At 35.1% G+C, this 20253-nt stretch overlaps 1 protein-coding gene across 1 annotated transcript in view; it reads right to left on the bottom strand.

Annotated features, from left to right (window-relative positions):
• Stag1 (STAG1 cohesin complex component) overlaps window positions 1–20253 on the bottom strand; it is a 322421-nt gene that overhangs the window by 172654 nt on the left and 129514 nt on the right. The window contains exon 5 of the mRNA XM_059268454.1: window positions 9029–9125. Coding sequence (XP_059124437.1) covers window positions 9029–9125 — 97 coding nt within the window. The remainder of the gene's footprint in view (window positions 1–9028; window positions 9126–20253) is intronic.

Genomic DNA, 20253 nt, shown 5'->3' with positions numbered 1-20253 from the left:
CATACATGCCCATGATCTCAGGCCAACCAACTTATAGTGTTCTACATTCATAGAAACATAAATATTGAAAACAAAGAAAGGGAACTATTGAGATTAATACCACTCTTTTAAACATTAAAAACTTGAGAGAATCTTAAACTAATTATCTTATCACCACCATACACAAATGATTTAAACACACACACACACACACACACACACACACACACACACACACACACACACCTTTTTGAAAAGAAATCCATAAAAGATAATTTGATAATATCTTTCCAGTAAGGTAATATTTCTAAATAAAGAAAAGAATGTAAAATTTCTATTTTTAACAATAAATAATTCTCAAATTAGAAATAACAGCAGAAATCTAACAAATTCACAATAATTTAGGATAGTCTTGGTGGCGCATACCTGTAATCCCAGCACTCGGGCTTACACAGGAGGTTTCTGAGTTTGAGGTCATCTCAAGCTATAGAGCAAAACCTTATCTCCAAATAAAAATGATTAAAAATGATCGTGAGAGCAAGGCTTAGTGTAACCTCTGTGGTATGTTATTTTTCAAATATCTAACAAAACTACAAATTCATAAATTCTTTGATACTGAGACTATACTTATAGCAAAGCATTCATAAAATTTTTAAATGTATAAAATAATTGACAAGTATTCTGTGAATCACTGTAATAGCAAAAATAAAGAAAAACTCATGCCATTATAAAGATCAGACTAGATAATCGTTAACAATGCTGACAGTAGTAGCAGCAGTCAGTATCCGAGTGCTTACTATCTGCTAACAAGCTTTCATGTTAATACATTTAATTTACCCAACAGTCTCATGAGAATGTACTATTCTTTCTCTCAATGTACAGATGAGAAAACTAACACCTCTAATAGCAATTTGCAAACAGATTTTGCAAGCAATTGATCTACTTTGGCAGACTGGCTATGACTAACCACTACTTGTTCTTAATTATTAAGGGCTCCATTAAACTGTCAAAATACATTAATGTCATCTAGTATTGATAGAGAATAATGTGCAGAATACATTTGTATATTCCAAAAGATACTGAAATATATACTATATATGAAAATATTACTAAAAAGTTATGTAGTAAACTGAAAAATCTGGTTACCTTCAGGAATAAGAAAACATGTGATTAACATTTGAGGAGGTAAGAAATATATAACACGTTTTTGAAACAACTCTAAGAATATATTACTCAAAACAAAATATATATAAATACATAAAAGAAAAATTTAAATACTAATCAGTAGAATAAATCCTTTTTAAAAAGATTTACTTTTATTATTATTATTTTTTAATGTGAGTATCTACATGTACACTAGGTGCATGCTTGGTGCCTGCAGGGGCCACAAGAAGATGACAAATCCCCTAGACTGGAGTTACAGATGGTTGTGAGCCATCAAGTGGGCATGGGAGAACTGAACCAGGTCCTCTGCAGTTAACCACTGACCTATCTATCTCTACAGTGTTGTTCCTGGCTCCACTTTTATTTAACTTTTAAAAGATTAACAAAATTTGCCAGTCGGTGGTGGCACACGACTTTAATCACAGCACTCAGGAGGTAGAGGCAAGAGATCTCTGTGAGTTTGAGGCCAACCTAACCTGGGTTACAGAGTGAGTTCCAGGAAAGGTGCAAAGCTACACAGAGAAACCCTGTCTCGAAAAAAACCCAAAAACCAAAAAACAACAATAACAACAAAAAAGAATGAAGGGTTATGACTACAACAAAAGCTCATTATTGAGTTCAGAACCACTTAGAACAGGTTTGTGAAAGAAATGTGGAAGGGTTCAGGCTAGAGGCCTAAAATGCTGTAAGAAATACAAATTGGGAGTTTTTAGTGGCAACTGAGAAGACCAACATACTGAGTGGAATGTGGAGAACAATGACTGCTCATGAGGAAACAGGACTCTACTTGTGAATTAGACTGTATTATGTTATATAAATAACACACACACACACACACACACACACACACACACACACACACACACACACACACCCTGTATATGTTTTGTAATTTAAAGATGACAGAATAATAATTTGGTGTAGAAAAGTTCAAGGGAACTCAGAATTCAGGTGGCTGCATAGGTATTGTTAGTTTAATAGTTGCTGATGAAAATGGGGGGGGGGGGAGAGACAATTGAAATGTCTTAGAAAACTTCGGTCAGTGAAAAAAAGTAAAAACCTGTAAATTGGGATTAACAATGCCCATTCAGAAGAGATCTGACAAACAATCTGCACCTAAACAACAGGACTATCTTGAAGGCATTTCAAGAATAAGCCAGTTCTCACATAAGGCAAACTCAGGGATAATGTAAACTTCATCTCAAAGGGTCTCCCTTAAGAGCTTTGCAAGGGAACACTGCTCATATAGAACCATCTAGAAGTTGTTTCCTCAAGATTACTTTACCATGTTCAGTTGCCCACACATTCAAGAGACTGTTGCAACCACAGTCTAAGCCTGGTTATGACTCAAGCTGTAGAATAACAATGATCCATAGAACACAGTGCTGGTTCTTCAAGAATGCAGGAAGAAAGACTACAGAATCATAGACACATCCATCCACATTTCAAAGAAAATCCAGGAAGGTTGGACAATTTGTGACAAGTCTGTAATTCCTGCATGTAGCACCTAAGAAGGGTTGTACGAAGCTAGGAGAATGAAGTTAAGATGCAATCAAGATGCCAGGATTTGGAATATTGGTCGTGGAAAACTGCAGGTAATGTTGAATCAGAAAAAGGTGGGGAGAGGCAGGAGAAGGGAGTAGAGATAGAGAAGAAGAGAGGCTAGGGAAGAGAGGGGAGGGCAGGGGAGGGAGAATGGGAGGAAACTGTGAACTACCAAAATGCAAGACTGCAGGGGTGGAGCTTCCCCAGTACAATGATCTTTGTATTGTGCCATTATGTGCCTGGAAGTCAGATATGGATCTACAAGATTTAGCATTTGCCCAGCTGGGTTTCAGGCTTACTTTAGTCCCATCTACTTTCTAGGCTCCTATACCTATCTTTTTTAATGGAATTGTTTGCTCTATGCCACTAAATGTTGTAAGAACAGAAATTTCTTTTTGATAGTAAGGGTACTAAGAGGAAAGACTCAGGACTTGGATATTTGAGCAACACTGGAAATGGCAACACCACAGTGACTCTTTAGAAATGAGACTAACCACATTATGAAATCACCGCATGGGGGGAAAGGGTAGAAGGATATGGTTTGGATAGGATATGTCCCTCATATGTTGAAACCTTGATCTGCAGCTTAGGGAGCTACTTTTTTAGACATATTAAAAATTCTAGCAGGAAGTAGATCACTGAGGGTGTTAACTCTGGAGTTATATCTTGCTCTGGGCCCTTTCTGTTAACATTCCTGTCTAATTTCTGGCCTCCATGAACTAAGCAGCCTCTGTTACAATTGTCAGCTGACATATTCTGCTTTTCTTAGATTTCAAAGAAGTAGTCACCCAACCATGAACTAAAACAATGAACTAAACCATGAACAAAAATAAATCTTCCCTGACTATCATTTCACAGCAAGGAAAGTAACACTAACAAAATGTATAAAAAGGCATCAATGGAGTCTTTATTAATGTGTGCACATTGAAGGGTAGAAGGATGAAAACCAAACACAAGTTTACCAGAATACAAAATTTTATGGTTTCTTATTATCATATGAAAAAAGATGAATTTAAAAAAGCTCAAAACTAAAAGTGAAACATATCCTTTGATAATTATCACTATGTACAATAATAAAGTTTAGTGGTGACAATAATAATCATAACATAGAGGAAAAAGAAGTTACATTTCTTTGGAAGACACTTTGGTTACAAGATCTTTGAAATAATACATGGTAGTGTTTTTTAGCTCCACTAGCTATTAGCCATGGGACACTGCAAAAAATGGGCGTAATCTCTAGAAACTCAAATAACTTTTTTTTTTAAGTTAACTGCCTTTTTTGTTTTTTTTTCCTGTAAATGACATGACTTTATTCTTATTACGGCTGAAAAAAAAATCCTGCTGCATGATATGTAGACTTTCAAGTCTTTTGTGTAATGTCTAAAAGTGGCAGAGTTGGGTTATATAGTAGTCTCTCAGTCTCTCTCTCTCTCTCTCTCTCTGTCTCTGTCTCTCTCTGTCTCTGTCTCTCTCTGTCTCTGTCTCTGTCTCTCTCTCTCTCTCTCTCTTTCTCTGTCTGCATTCCCAAGACATTATATAAGGGATCCCATTTGTGTCCACTTCCTTGTCAATATCTGCTATGTTTTCTTGATGACTGACATTATGACTGGAATGAGATGGAATCTCAATGCATACTTCATTTGCATTTCCCTAATGGAAAACCATACTAAAATTTCTTTTTATGTTTATGAGGGCCATTTGTAGCCCATCTTTTGAGAGCTATGTGTTCATTTCACTAGTCTATTAAGTGACTAGGTTGTTTGAGATATCTAACTCTGAAGGTGAGGATAGGGCCACAGCAAAGAACTTTAATTCCTAGATACTGGAGAGTGTATAGCACATTGAAGTTTAAAATATTTGCAGAAAAAAACAAAACATAGAAGTCTTTGACATTGTGTCTGCAGTTCGTATACAGTTCATTCAATCCTGAGCTGCCAACTTCAGCCACTCTATTTTTACCATTGCTTAACTTGAAGTCCATAAAGTGATAGGACATTTACATGGGTTGCTGGTTTTGGTAAAACTCTTAGTACCTCCCTAGAACATAATGGAACTCAGATCTTCTTATGTGTATTTCCAGGTTAAAATAGTGTTTGGAAAATGAGGCCTGCCTTTTTGTCTCAGAACCAGAAAGTCATTCCAGCGAATGTCTAACCACTCCTACCTACAGTCTTCACATCCAGAGTAGAGGGATTAGGCTCAACAGAACTAGACACCCTTATCCAAAATACCTTATATTTACCAGATTAAAGAGAATGGAATGAAGAAGTAAGCAGAAGAAACATGGAAACCAGTAAACTGTCTCACAGGTATATACGTAAACCTTATTATAGTCTGGAGAACTGGAATTGTCTTCTTTGATGCCTCTTGCCCATTTTAAGCTTTACTTCCCCTAGGTCCGATGTTAGCCACAGTAGGAACCTTAACCTTTGTATCTGTCCAACTAAAAATAAAAGTGCATAAAGGTGACAGTTACATAAAGAAATAAAAGATAGGAGACTAAACACAGGCAAATTCTTGCTATACTTGATAGTATAACAGTATTTCAAGTAACATTTTAATTTCTAGTTTTTATGATATAACATTGCATACTCAGAACTACTGACACCTAGGTATGATGAAATATACTAACACTGTCTAGTACACTAGCAAAAAGCATTCCAAACAGTAAAATCCTTTCAAGTATTCTATGTACGAATCAGCCTTTTGTTTAAAAGATTAGAGTTACAGATTCTTAACAAATATTACCTGACATTGAGATGTTGAAGGAATACTACAATCATATGACAGAACCAACTTTTGTTAGAATCTCTCTTTCCTTTTCCCTCCTTCCCTCTCCCCACCCCTCGTTTCTTTTTTACTTTATCTAGACCCATATAGACGTATCAAAATAAAAGAGAAAGATTGCTGACAAGTATCAATGAACTGGTAGAGGAAACCTTAGGAAAAGGGAAGTAGTTCTAAACTACTAAAACTAACAGGGATTCACTAAAGAAATACCCACATAATAGGAAATTCAGGGTTTACTACTTATACGGTAATGCAGTGACTAAAAAGGGAAGCTGGGAGAAATGCAGAAAAAAGGGCACTTACTCTGGTTGCTTTCCAACAAACATTTCAAACAAAATTCGTTAAGTATCTTGGGGTACACGTGAACTACCTGGGTTATGTGTGAATGGGGGAAAATAAAAAATTATTATGATAATATTTATAAAATAGCTAATAATTTATAATGTCATAAAGGTTGTCATTGTACGTTCACTGATGGGTCTGTCTCTAGATGGCAGTCTATACTTTGTAACACTGCTAGTTAAAAATATGAACACATTCCTTCCTTGGTAAGTATGAAGATGGTTATACATTATATTGGTAAATTAGCATTTGTTTAGGTTCACTGAGAAACTGTCTCTGTTATTTGGGTTCTCCCAGCCATCCCAATAGTTCAGACCCAAACATGTTTGTCTCAAAGTGTCCTCCAAAGTTCCTTCTCTGGGAATGGGCTGGGTCTCCTAATTGTGACAGGAAGCAGAGAAGAGCAAAACAGCACAAGAGTAAAATATTACTATTATTACCTCATGCCATAAGAAGTACTGCAGTGACTAAGAAAAGCTGAAGTTCTGCCATGGGCAGTTGAGTTATAAAGAGAACTGAATCAAGAACTTCAGGGGACTGTATGAACTTTCTCAAGTAGTTCCTCTTGGATGTTATCTCTATCTGTTAGAATTTGTTTTACTTGGAAGCATCACTCAAAAGGATATTCTGCTGTACCCAGGACTCTACTAAGACTCTCTACCTGCTAAAATGATGGCTAAACTCTGGTCCACATAAAACAGTGATAGATAAAATAGGTGTACAAAAATGAAAAAAAAAAATCACATATTGGCATGTAATGTATAATTATCAGTTATCTAGTCTTTCAAGACTGTACAAGGGACACTAAATCTACATAGAAAAGACAACTCATTAAATGTTAATTTAGCAAATTTTAAAATTTGGTTGACTAGTGATAGGTAATCCAGGCCTGAAAGCAAACATTGTCCTACAGATAGTCAAAGATATTCAAATATTTTCCCCAAATTTTAAAACAACCCCATCTTCAGTGCTCAAGATCTTTACATAAGAGACAAAAGAAATGATAAATTTATATTCTAAAATGTCAGTAAACTCCCTGTTCTCTGCTTCTAAAATGGTTCAAAACAAGTTTAATACTCCAACACACAAACCCGTATTAAAATTCTAGGATTATATGATAGCATGAAAAGTAAATATACTAGAATGTGGGTCCAAATACAAGCATTGGAAAAGAGACAAAAATATCCCCTAGGTGTTTTCTAGGAACAGAGTGTTGTAGAACATACCCTCATCATATGCTCAGTCTGATAGCCAAAAAGAAAAACCAACCTAGAATTCCACGCAAAGACCCCTAGGCCCAATCCAACCATAGGCCAAAAGGACATTCTTAACTTTGCCAGGTACCACATGGTATCCTGTGACAATGACTCCAGGCAGAAACCCCCTGAACCAGTTGATCACACCATATACCAAGACCTTCCACACCCCAGGCATCCTTCAAATACCCCAGATAGCATCTCACACACCTTCACCAGAAGGTAGCATGACATCCTGCTTCCTGTATCCATGAAGCACTGCCAATTTGCAATGTGACCCCTAACCCTGTCACTCAAGGACCACCTATAGAACCTAGACATAGAACCTAGATAGTCCTCTAAAGAATTCTGGACATTAGCAGAGTAATATTCTAAACCTACAGAAGGATTGCTCCTAAAATGAAAAGTCAAAATTTTCCCTAGCTGAGCTAGGAACACTTCAGAAACCCCATTCAAATATTAAGAGTTGCCCCCCAAACTGTATCCAGAGCACCATGTACCTAATCCACAATCTGACAAAATATGGTAATAACTAACACTCTTTTAACAAAGGTGAGACCAGATAGCCAGGCCAATAAACACCACCAATAACCTAACTCCAGATGCCTAGATCCCATCGCAAAAAACATATGCAATACAACACACACACACACACACACACACACACACACACACACACACACACACACACGTTTGTCTCCTCCAGAAATCTGAACCACCCAGTGTTGATACTCCCTGAGAAAAGCAACTTAGTTAACACATAAGATAATTTCACAACGCAGATCAATAACCATTATAAGAATTTTTAGTTTGTTTTGTCCTATTCTTGATTTGTTTGGTATTATCTTTATTATTATTATTATTATTATTATTATTATTATTATTATTATTTTAGATGTTTGTTTATATTCTAATAAGAAAGTGTAGATTTGGGTGGGTGGGAAAGTGGGGGGGGGAGCTGGGGAAATGGAAACTGTGAGCAGAATATACTGTATAAAAAAAACTACTTTGAACTTAAAAAAAAAGACAATGATTTTGAAACACCAATTATAAAAATATTCAAGAAACTCAAAGAGAATATAAATAAATGCCAAGATGAAGACCACAAAAGCAAAAACAGCTGAATAAAATAATGAAAAATAATGAAGGTGTGAAAATAGAATTGAATAAAGAGAATTTCTAAAAAAAAAGGCAAGCTTCAATAAAATGCAAAAACAAAAACTCAGAAAGTCAAACCAAACATTCAAAGGAGAGCCTCACCTACAGACTAGATCAAGTGGAAGAGAGAATATCAGGTCTTAAAGACAAGTTAGAAGAACAGGATCACACAATTCAAAAGAAAACATTAAATCTAAGAAAACCCATGAAAGGACTCTGGGACACTATAAAAAAATAAACCAATAAATCATAAGTGTAGAAGAGAAGAAACACAGTCAAAGACGTAAGAATATTTTCAACCAAACCACAAAAGAGAACTTCCCAAATCTAAGGAAGGAGATGCCTATCAGGATGAAAGAGCCATACACAGAACACCAGACAGGACTGGAAAACAAGCTCCCCACTGAAAATAATATGTATTACTATCTTTTTAATTACCCCTAATAATTCTCATTTCAATAAAACATTAAATGTACTGAAACAAAGAAATAAAATTAACCATCACACTCATTTTGTCAAAAATGAAGATAGACAAAAATGAATGGTAAAATTTATGATAAAAAAATTCATAAATAGTAATTCTCAGTTTTTCTTGAAGATTTTGAAAGAGATACAGAAGTGTGTTCCCATTTAGACAGGTAACACTGACCAGGAAAAGAAGAGTAAGTACCCTTAAAACACATACCAACCATCTACTCTGCTAAAAATGATCCAGACACAATTCCAGGGGCAGATGAAGTTACACTGCTGAACTGACAGGTTCAATAAACAGCATTTATTTTACAACTGTGTACCTCGACATCCTGAACACTGGATAAAAAAGTTGATTAAATCCAGAAGTGCGATGTCCCTGTCTTGTTTATATGATTCAATCCAGTCATCCACCACGGACTGTAGAAAAAAAAATACAAAAATAATTTACAAACATTAACAATACACTAAACAGATTTTTTAAAAGTTTGTGTGTATGTGAAATTAATTGAGACAATCACTTACCTGAAGCTATTGTTCTGTTGTCAAACAAAAGCAGACTTCTCTATTTATAAGGCTAATAGAGGTTCATCACTAGAGCTTAAAGATTTATTTACAATAAAGCAAAATACAAAGCTGACATTAAAAATCCCATCGAGGTTACTAACTATTAAACAAACATTTTAAAACTTATGTGATAAATATCAAAATTCACTTATACATAGATACGAGATTTCTAAGTTCAGCAAACTTAATCCATTAGTAGTGTACACAAAGAATGCATACCAAGTGTAACAAGCATTTTTTTCAGTAATGTAAGGATGGTTCAGTATTTGTAAATTAAATAACTGAATCAAAATTATAAGAAGAAAAATTGCTGTACTACCAGATCTCAAAGTGTCTAATACAATCACTGACATCAATAGTCCCCAAAATTTTTACAATAAAATGGGGCTTATATATGAGTTCTACTTTAAAAAAGACAAAAACTAAATGATTTTGCTGTTGAAATCCTTAAGCTACTTCAAAAAACCAGGAAAGGCAACCATTCAATGTAGCTATTATATCTGTATGAAATGCCAACATTAGTGAAACACTGGTAAAAAGCAGTGGCAGGTAATAAGAATACCAAAATCTAATTTTCTTCAATGGTGTACCTACTTACAAGTTGCTCATGATCTCCCCACTCATGTTTAATTCTATTATGTAATACTAATTGATCTCTGCTTCACCAAAAAGGGAGGGGATCCCAGGGGAGGGAAAGGAAGAAGAAGAGGGGAGGGAAAGAAAAAGTAGGATGGTGATTAGCTGGGAAGATGACAGATCAGGAGCAGTGAGGATAATGGTAGACAAGGATTATCTGATTATATACACACAGAAAACTGTCAGAACCAAAGCCAGGCAGTGGTGGCACACATCTTTAATCCCAGCACTCAGGAGGCAGAGGTAGGCAGATCTTTTTGAGTTCGTGAGTTTGAGGCCATCCTGGTCTACAGAATGAGTTCTAGGATAGCCAGGGCTACACATAGAAACTCTGTCTCAAAAAATGGGGGAAAAAAGTATCAAAATGATATTCATCATTATATATATGTAAAATAAAAACAATTATAATAAGAGGACCAAAGTATACAAAAGTGATCCAGCAGATTAGTAACAATAACAAGATAGCTAGCTAAAAATTCATGTACAAAGTAACTTCATAAAATTAGCATTAGTTGGAAAACTAGACTACAACCAAATATACATCTAAAACTTCTAGAGAAAAGTAAATTTTATAAGTCACACAGCATACAGAAAATAAGTTTAGAAAGAAGTATCATGTCCTGAATTTCATTTAAAGATTTAGTTTTAGATCAATAAAGTCTGTTTATCTAATACTAAAAAAAAAAACAACTAACATCTTAATTGCCATTCTAATTAAAATTGCTTGGGATTTTATTGAGCAGAAGTGGTTATACAGCTTCAAAGAAAATGTATAAAATAAAAAAAATTTAATTGTTCACCAAAATTAATTTATATTAAATGACATGCATAAAATTAAATTACATATTGAGGAAATTCTACAAATGCAGATGTATAATCAGAACCAGATAAGAACATAAAACATTTCCAGAATTGAAACATCTTCTCAACCTCCCTTCTTATAGGTAACCCTCTCCAGCCCCAAAGTGAACTATTATAGTGATGTTTATAACCAAAAATTGGTTTGAGATGAGTAATTTTTAAAGTTCATATAAGGTATGCAACCTCCCTTCAAGAAAAACTGTATCAGAAACATGTATTCATCCACATGTTGTTGTTCTTGGCGGTGGTGGCGATGGTATGTGTGCGTGTGTGTGAGTGTGTGTGAGTGTGTGTACATGCGTGTGTGTGTGTGTTTTCTATTTCTTTTTAAGACAGTTTCTGATGTCGCTATGTAGCACTGGCTAGCATGGAATTTGCTGTGCAGAACAGGATGGCCTTGAAGACCTTTGCTTGCTTAGTGCGGTGATTAAAATCATGTTTTAACAATTTCTGTTTGCATTGTTTATTGTTTGTTTTTCAATGTCAGTGATTTCTTTCATTGCAAAAACAAATCAAATTGTTTCCTAAACTTGATATATTAATGTATTTCCAAATTGGGAGTATTACAAACCAAATTATTATGAACATGACTACATACACCCTTTGGTGTTGGTTAATTTTTTTCTATTTTAAACATACCTAGCAGACTTGTCAAAACACAGAATAAACACAAGATCTTATAGTTTCTTTTGTATTGCTGTGATAAAAAAAAATACCCTAAACTAAGAGAAAAAGGTCATTTGCTCACAGTATTGTTTCAGTACATCATTTCAGGGAAGACAAAGCAGGAGGAACTTGGCCCATCTACTCACATTACATTAACTGTTAAATACAGAGAGCAATGATTTAATACACATACACTACTGCTCAACTTGTCCTCGTCTCTTGACTCAGTTTAGGGCCCAGTCCATGAAATGGTGCAACCAGCATTCAGGATGACTCTTCAGAACTTAATACAATTATGAAAATCCCTTACAGCCATGTCCACAGACCAACCTAATTCAAGCAATTCCACATTCAGATTTCTTTCCAAGATAATCCTAGAATGTCTCAAGTGGACAATTAAAACCAACCATCACACAAGTATTACCAGATTATGCAAACCCAAACCAAAACATGTAAAGTAAATATAGTTAGTTTTATTCTACCAATAATGAAAAAGATCCAGTATTGTCTGGTTTCTAAAGGTCTCATATCAATACAAATACTAAATATTTTCAATCCTTTTAACTTAAACTACATGGTTGGTTATGGTTTTCCTTTCAGGACTCCCTATTGAGAAGAACCTTCTTTCAAATGAAGAGAAGATTTTCTGACTTAAAACTGCCCTCTACCTTGTTGACCCTTGATGCAGGGAGGAGGGCTGGGTCCTGCCTCAACTGAATGTACCAGCTTTGCTGCCTCCCCATGGAAGAATTTATCCTTTTGGAGGAGGGGATGAGTGATGGGTCGGGATGGGGAGGGGTGGTTAGGTGGGGGTGGGAGAAGGGATGAGAGGGGGATCTGTGGTTGGTATGTAAAACGAATAAAAAATTTTTAAATTAAAAAAAATAATAAAAAAATTGTCCTCCTGCAGCATCACATTCATGCCTAAGCAGTTTTGTATGGTGATATTTTATTTGTACTAAAATGTTATTTGTATGTTAATAAATAAAGTTGCCCGGGGGTCAGAGCTATTAGCAAGCCATAGGAAAGCTGGGCGGTGGTGGTGCACACCTTTAATCCCAGCACTTGGTAGGCAGAGCTAGGTAGATCTCTGTGTGTTCAGGGATACAGCCAGCATTGGAGACACATGCCTTTAATCTCAATACCAACCATAGAAGACCTGGAGGTCTGTACAGACAGGCAGTGACTAGGAGGTCATGTGGTTGGGTTTACAACCAATGAGAAGGCAGAACAGAAACTATATATTTAAAAAAAAAAAAAGATAGACACAGGAAGTAGGTCTCTTTTGGAGAGGCAGGACCACCGCGAGAGAAAGGGTAAGGTTTTTAGCTCTTAGCTCTGATCTATTGGCTTTCTTCTTTGCATTGGTTCTGTGTTTCTTATTTAATAAGACAGTTGGTTACATCTACAGTTTTGTTTTAAAAGTTAACAAAAAATTAGATTATGGTGATAAAAGAGGTTAAAATCCTCAGCTCTACTTAATGTGGCAGGCACTATGAGCTAAAAGTGAGAACTAGAAGTGGACAGAGCTGTCTAAGTGTGGCTTTTAAGATACAAAGTCCAAGTCAAAAACAAAAACAAAAATTAAAAAAAAAAACGCTTTATGGCACCAGGCGGTGGTGATGCACACCTATGATCCCAGAAGAACCTGGTGAATCTCTGAGTTCAAGGCCAGCCTGGTCTACAGACCAAGTTCCAGGACAGCCAGGACTACACAGAAAAACTCTGTCTCAAAAACCAAAACAAACAAACTTAAAAAGCATTATGGTATAGGTAATAAAATGGAGTATAAAGGACATTTCTATAATGGCCTATCATTGTGAAGGAACACTGTACATGGTTACATTACTTTTTAATTCCCAAAGTTATCGCATCAATTTATGCTATTATGATTTACATACAAATCCCCAAAGCATTATGGAAGAATGAGGGAGACTGTAGCACTGAAACTTGTAGCACAAGTATGAAAACTTACTAAAAACCCACTGAATACAGAATACATCAGAAATAAAAGATGAACAACCCAAAAAAGTTCCATACAGAGAAAACTTAAGCTATCACAAAGGAGGTAATTCAATCTTAGAAAGGAAAAACTAATTTTATAAATAAAATATGCTGAAATAATAGGCTAACTTATCCAAAAATGCATGAAATTATGCCATTGAAAAGCTCAAAGGAAAGTGTGAAGTGACAGGATTCTAAGTAACTAAAGCCCAGACAGCAAACATCCTGTGTGGATTTTGAAGCATATCAAGTTGATATAAAGAGGAAAGCAAGGGCAGGGAGAAAAGAGTCGGGGGTGGGGGGAGGCATGTATCTATACAAGATACCTCACAATCAAATTGCTGAAAGGGTGTAAGAAAGAGGAAAAGTCTTATACAGCCAGAAGGTACATATGGGGGAGCAAATGAAAGAAATCAAGGCACATCTCACATTAAATACAATGTAAGCTCATGAATAATTAATAAAATATTTTAAAAGAAAAATCTACCAGGATTATTTTAATCTAAACCATATAAAACATATCTTTCAAATAAAAGAAAGATGAAATTTTGCAGAATTTCTGGGCATGGTGATGTACACCTGTAATCTCCGAGGTCAAAAGGATGAGGCAAGAGGATGTGAATTTGAAACACCCTGGTTCTCAACTGAGACATCTTGTCAGGACGGGCAGACTAGGCTAAATATCTAAATGAAAAAATAAGAGGGGTGTGTGTGTGTGTGTGTGTGTGTGTGTGTGTGTGTGTGTGTGTAAATGATTGGACTAAAGACTTCATGAAAGAATATGTCTAGATTGTTTTATCTGTGCAAATTTTGGTGGGAAGAATAATGAGGTCAAGAACTATATTATGTATGTTACAGTAACCCCACAAAATGTTATCCTCTAGAAATGACAGAGAAGCTATACCCATGATGTCACATCAACATGTCTTCCTAAACAAGATCTGAAAAAAATATAACACCAATGACCATGCTAATATGAAAGGGAGAAATCTCATGGGGTCTCAAGCCTAGACAAATAAGAGGCAGCTAAGAAATACTGAGTAGGAGGAATAATTTTCCTCAGGGAAAAGCCCCAAACTAATGTTGTCTAAAACCAAGTGGTCAGCTATGAAATCATATACACAGACATAACATTACATGGCTTGAACAGATTGGTTGCAGTTATATATTTAGGAATATATATACATGTGTATATAACAACAATCAAAGAAACAAAGGCCATGAATTTGGGGGAAGGAGGGCTTGGGAAAGGTTGGAGGAATGAAAGGGAAGGCGAAAGCATCATAATTACATTTCAATTAAATTATTTTAAAATCCTCCTCTTAAAAAAAAAAAACAACCTCCCTATGAGGTTTGACAAAGGAGGAAAAGCTTTCTTTGAATCAACTTTATTCATCTTATTCACAGGCTATACATTATACATATGTTGTTTCATTCAAAAGTTTTTCTTTTATTTTCATATTTCAAAAAATTATAGGCTATTTTAAAGAATTTCCAAGGGCAGCTGCATGAGTCATCATTATTCAGATGGAATAAATTACATATTTCAAAGAGAGGTACACTGCTGAGAGAATTGATTAAATATCATTCAAATAAACAATAAAAAGTTAGAGATGGCTATATGTGCAACACATCTGAAAAATGTGCAGTTGACATGGGAGATATGTCTTTTAAAGATTATTCTATGATTAGCCAAACATAAATTTAAGACATACAGCATAAAAACTACCATTTTTACAGTATAGGCTATTTCATTACACCAACTTACTTTCCACACTTATATATTCTAGGATGATGCAATATTTTGAGGCAACAGCAAAATAGTTGAATGAATACATATAAAGCTCCTTCAATTGGTGAGGGGAATACATAAACGAATGGAGTTTTATACCATTTATCACTTCTAATTGAATTAACCTTGATATAATATTACAGTAAGCCAACTGGGATTCTCTCTATGGGGTGAAAGAAAATGAGGAGTGGAAAAATAGCAGTCTAGAAATAGCACTGTAACAGTAGCTAAGCCAGTTTTTTCTTCAAATAATCTACCAAAGCCCACTTCCATATACCAGCATTCAGTCTACCACCAACATTCAGTCTTCCACTACTTTTTCACTATAAACATGAGACATGAAGGATGTCATTAACACAATGAACTCTATATACAAAAGGAACAGTTATTATTAGCTTTGTTATACAAGCCACTTATTTTCTGGAAGACAACTAGATTAGATAAATTCTTGCCAACTTTCTGCTCCCTTATACTGTATTATTGCACCAATACTCAAAACAAAACAAACAAACAAAACCCTTGCCTTTTATGACAGTCATGATGGCAACTATCTGTAATTCTACCACTGGGGAGGCTAAGGCAAGAGATTTATGATTTCAAGGACAACCTGGGCTACAAAAGGCCAGCTTAAGCTACACAGTGACTCCCATTTCAAAATTTTTCAGCTTGTCTAAGAGTCTGCAAATTTCAGTACAACCTTCCCATTTCTTCTCTTTGAGCCCAATAGTTGATATGATCATTGATACTTTGTGATTATCAAGAACATTGACTACAATTTACAAAATGAACTAACTACGTAATACACACAAAAAAAGGCATTTGAATGAGTAAAAACAGGATATAATAAAAACATAAAAACAAAAGATATGCTGTGCAAAATTGACCATGAGAAATTAGATATGGCTATATTAATATCTGTTAGGACAGAAATAAAGGACAAAGAACTTTATCAAACAAAGATTTCTAAAGAAGAGCATATTCATTAGAAAACTGTAACAGGGGTTGGGGATTTAGCTCAGTGGTAGAGCGCTTGCCTAGCAAGCGCAAGGCCCTGGGTTCGGTCCTCAGCTCGGAAGAAAACAAAAGACAGAAAAAGCAAGGCTCAATTTAAAAACAAACAAACAAACAAAAAACTGTAACAATTCTAAACTTGTATATACTAAATAACTAGAGCCTCAAAATACATGAAACAAAGTTGAACTGCTGGAAGAAATAAGGAGAGTCACAATCATGGCTGAGATTTTTTTTACCCATCTCTTGGTAACTGATAAAAGCATATAAAAAAAAACACAAAAAGTATTGAGTATAAAGAAGATAAAAATAACATTACCAGTAAATACAACCTGGTTGATATGCACGAAACATAAAACTGGCACGAAACATAAAACTGACTATTACAGAATAGACATAGAATTCACAAAAGAACACTGTAACCCAGATATCTATATGGATTGTCTCTATTTCTAGGGTAGAAAAAAAGTATCCAGGACAATTCTGATTACCCACTTCCAAGTTTATTTAAATAGGATTATAGACACACAATTATTCTGGAACCTAAACTACAATTCCACTGATTTTTCTTCTACCATCAGTAGAAAATAAAAATCATAAAAAAAAATCATTTCATAGAAAAGTTTTCTAAATCACATTTGGAAATGGTACATATTATTTCAGCTAACACTTAACAAGTATGTGTTAAGTAGGTATATCTGGATTAAGATAAGTGAAGAAATGTTTCTCTGCCAGTAGCATCCCTGAATTTTCTTTATATGAAGTAAAATAAAAAATAAAAACTTGATACATAGATATTTCTTTCTGCCAAAATCAACCCTTCTGGTTACTGATATTGCATACACTCTTCCTGTCAATGAAAATAGGTAAGTACTGTGGGTATTAGACTTTACTTTATTTAAATGACTATAAAGAAGTGTTTCGGGGCTGGAGAGATGGCTCAGAGGTTAAGAGCACTGACTGCTCTTTCAGAGGTCCCGAGTTCAATTCCCAGCAACCACATGGTGGCTCACAACCATCTGTAATGAGATCTGGCGCCCTCTTCTGTATACTTAATAAATAAATAATTTTTTTTTTAAAAGAAGTGTTTCACTTAATTATAATTTATTAGTGTGGTAGAATAAAATGTTGCTAGGACTATTAGCACTAATGATAAAATGTTTTTTTTCACAGTAAGTAAAATGTATGTAATTCTATTTTTAAAACAAATTTACATGCAGAGACATGCAAGAAGACATAAAAAGTTCAAAGAATAACACTCATGTTTTATGTTCAAAAAAAATCCGAAGTACTATTAATCTAAGACTTAAAAACATAAAGGTCATAAAGAGGTATCCAAAACACTTACTACAGGTAAAAGAATGTCATTTTTCTATAATTATCTTATTGTAATAGAGGACAGAATAAAAATAAGTATTATGCCTTTTTCCTAAGGAATTTGAGGAGATTAGGAAGAAAAATGTAAAACTTGAGAGAGAAAACAAAGCCGAAGCTATAAGGAGAATATATGTGAGAAACAGTCTGACAGTAGGAGTTAAATGTTGAATCTTACCCTAAGGTTCCTATTAGCATAACCATCAATTAAGTCCACCCGTCTGTGCAGTCTACACTGAGACCTTAACTCTGTCAATATACATTTTTCTGTAAACTATTTCATAGGGTTAAGTAGGCAAGAATAGACAGAATTAATATTCTATAGTGATGCTAAAGAGTAGATTCATTTGCTTTGCAACAAGACAAGCAGATGATCAAGATAACATTGTAGCTTGCAAACTCAAGTCCTACTTTAACCTTAAGTCATATTTAAAGCTCTGTTTTAGCCCTGATGCACACTGAAACCCATGAACACATCTCTCAACATTAATATTAGAAGATCTTGAGCTACCTAAGCTTCTGGGAATCAGTTGGTTTTTTTAATCATTAACCTAAGCCAGTCTATGTAGCACCTCAAGAGAAACTAGCTGTGTGACATTTCCTTGTTCTTATTTTCTATGCTCTGCAGCCCCTGCTTTAGCAGGAGCAGGGGCAATACCACATCTTGCTTTTACCTATATTAGTTTTTCCTCTAAGTTAACCTTTATCATAATCTCTTACTATATTTACTAAAGATAATTTCTGCCCTTAGCTTACTGATACAAAAACTGTTGATGAGTGGGTATGCACCCTGAGGATTTAAAATAGAGCTGACTAGTTGTTTCTCATATATAAAACTTTAGATTTCTGATTACTTTAAGATTTTTTATAAGATTACCCTTTGAGATGACCAAAGTAATTATTCCTTATTTTGTAACCACAAAATACAGCCTGCCATTAAAAGAACTGGCTAAGAAAAACACCTTGCTTACTTATACTCTGATAATGTATAACAAGTTGCTAGGGTATGAATGTATGTAGGTTCTTGGGACAACTTGTTTTTCACTTGTAATAAATAAAATGTTTAATCATGTAAGGAATATGGAAAACATGTTGTTTTTTACTTGTATTCATTGTAATCATTCACTTAAAAATATATTAAAATCACACACACACACACACACACACACACACACACACACACACACACAGAGATCCTATTCTAAGCCAGTGTGGCAACTCATGCCTCTAATACTACTATCTGAGAAACTGAGGCAGTAGAAATGCTGTCAATTTTATGAAACCATGGGATGCAGTGAGTTCCCAAAAGGAAAGGGTAAAAGAAGGGAATAGATCCTCATCTGGAATGCTGGGGGAAAAAATAAAACACCTTTATTCTAAGAAGCCAGTAAAATAGTTTATAGGTAATATTTTTCACCATAGTTTTTAGTAGTATCACAAATGTTTTTGGTAAATTCTGATAGTATAATACACTAATATTATATGTATACTGTATGATATTTAGTAAAATAATTATTAGACAGAAATTTATTTTATGCAGTTGTTTTATTTTTAGGTTTAAGCTAAAAGGCTCTTGGTATTCAAAGCCTGGAGTTGTATTTATTAGTCTTGACTGGGTTTTTGTTGTCTGTTTTTTAAATGACACTCTTGGGAGGAAATAAGACTTATAGGGAGGAGGGAGACAAGAACATGTAGTGATATATTGTTTGTGTTCTGACAAATAATGCTTGCTTGGACATCAGAGGGCAATGCTAGCAACTAGTTAACCAAGAGGCCAGGCAGTGGTGGCACACACCTTTAATCCTAGCATGCAGGAGGCAGAGGCAAAGATTGGCCACGCTGGGCTATATACCAGATCAATCTAGTCTAAAAGAGAAACAGCCAGGCAGTGGTGGCACACATCTTTAATTCCAACACTTGGGATCACACACCTTTAATTTAATTCCAGCACTAGGAAGGTTGAGAAAGGAAGTGATATGGCTGGGCAGAGAAAGGAATATAAGGATGGAGGAGACAGGAACTCATGCTCTTTCAGGCTGAGGAGTTGGTGAGGTAAGACATGGTGGCTGTGACTTGCTCTGCTTCACTGATCTTTCAGCTTTTACCCTGATATCTGGCTCCAGGTTTTTATTATAAGACCATTTAGAATTTGTGCAACAAGAACATGCATGTGGGGTGTGTGTGAGAGAGTAATCAGGATTATAGACACGTATTTTGTTATTAGAGAACAAACAAACAAAGTGAATTCAGACTTATGAAACAATAAAAGCTGCCTAGCCTAACCTAGCTCCTATTATTCTTCAGGCCTCAAATAACTGTTCCTCATATTTACTTATGGCATTTTTAACCTTCTTGTAAAATGTTTGTATTCTACACCTTAATAGTAGTTCTTTACTAAAACAATAGTTTAGTTAGGATTCTAGCCCATTCCAATTCAAAAGGAACAGGTGCCCCTGTCTGTCCTTGATGCAACCAACATGCTGTGGATATCCCTGTGTATGCTGTGAATGTGTTGCTCTGATTAGTTAATAAATAAAGTGCTGATTGGCCAGTAGCCAGACAGGAAGTATAGGCGGGACAAAAAGAGAGAATTCTGGGAACAGAAAGGCTGAGTCAGGAGTTGCCAGCCAGACACAA

The sequence above is a fragment of the Peromyscus eremicus genome, chromosome 7 (assembly GCF_949786415.1).
Source record: "Peromyscus eremicus chromosome 7, PerEre_H2_v1, whole genome shotgun sequence".
NCBI classification, from domain to species: domain Eukaryota; kingdom Metazoa; phylum Chordata; class Mammalia; order Rodentia; family Cricetidae; genus Peromyscus; species Peromyscus eremicus.
The sequence above is the reverse complement of the archived record's forward strand: the minus strand, read 5'-3'. Positions and strand labels throughout refer to the sequence as shown.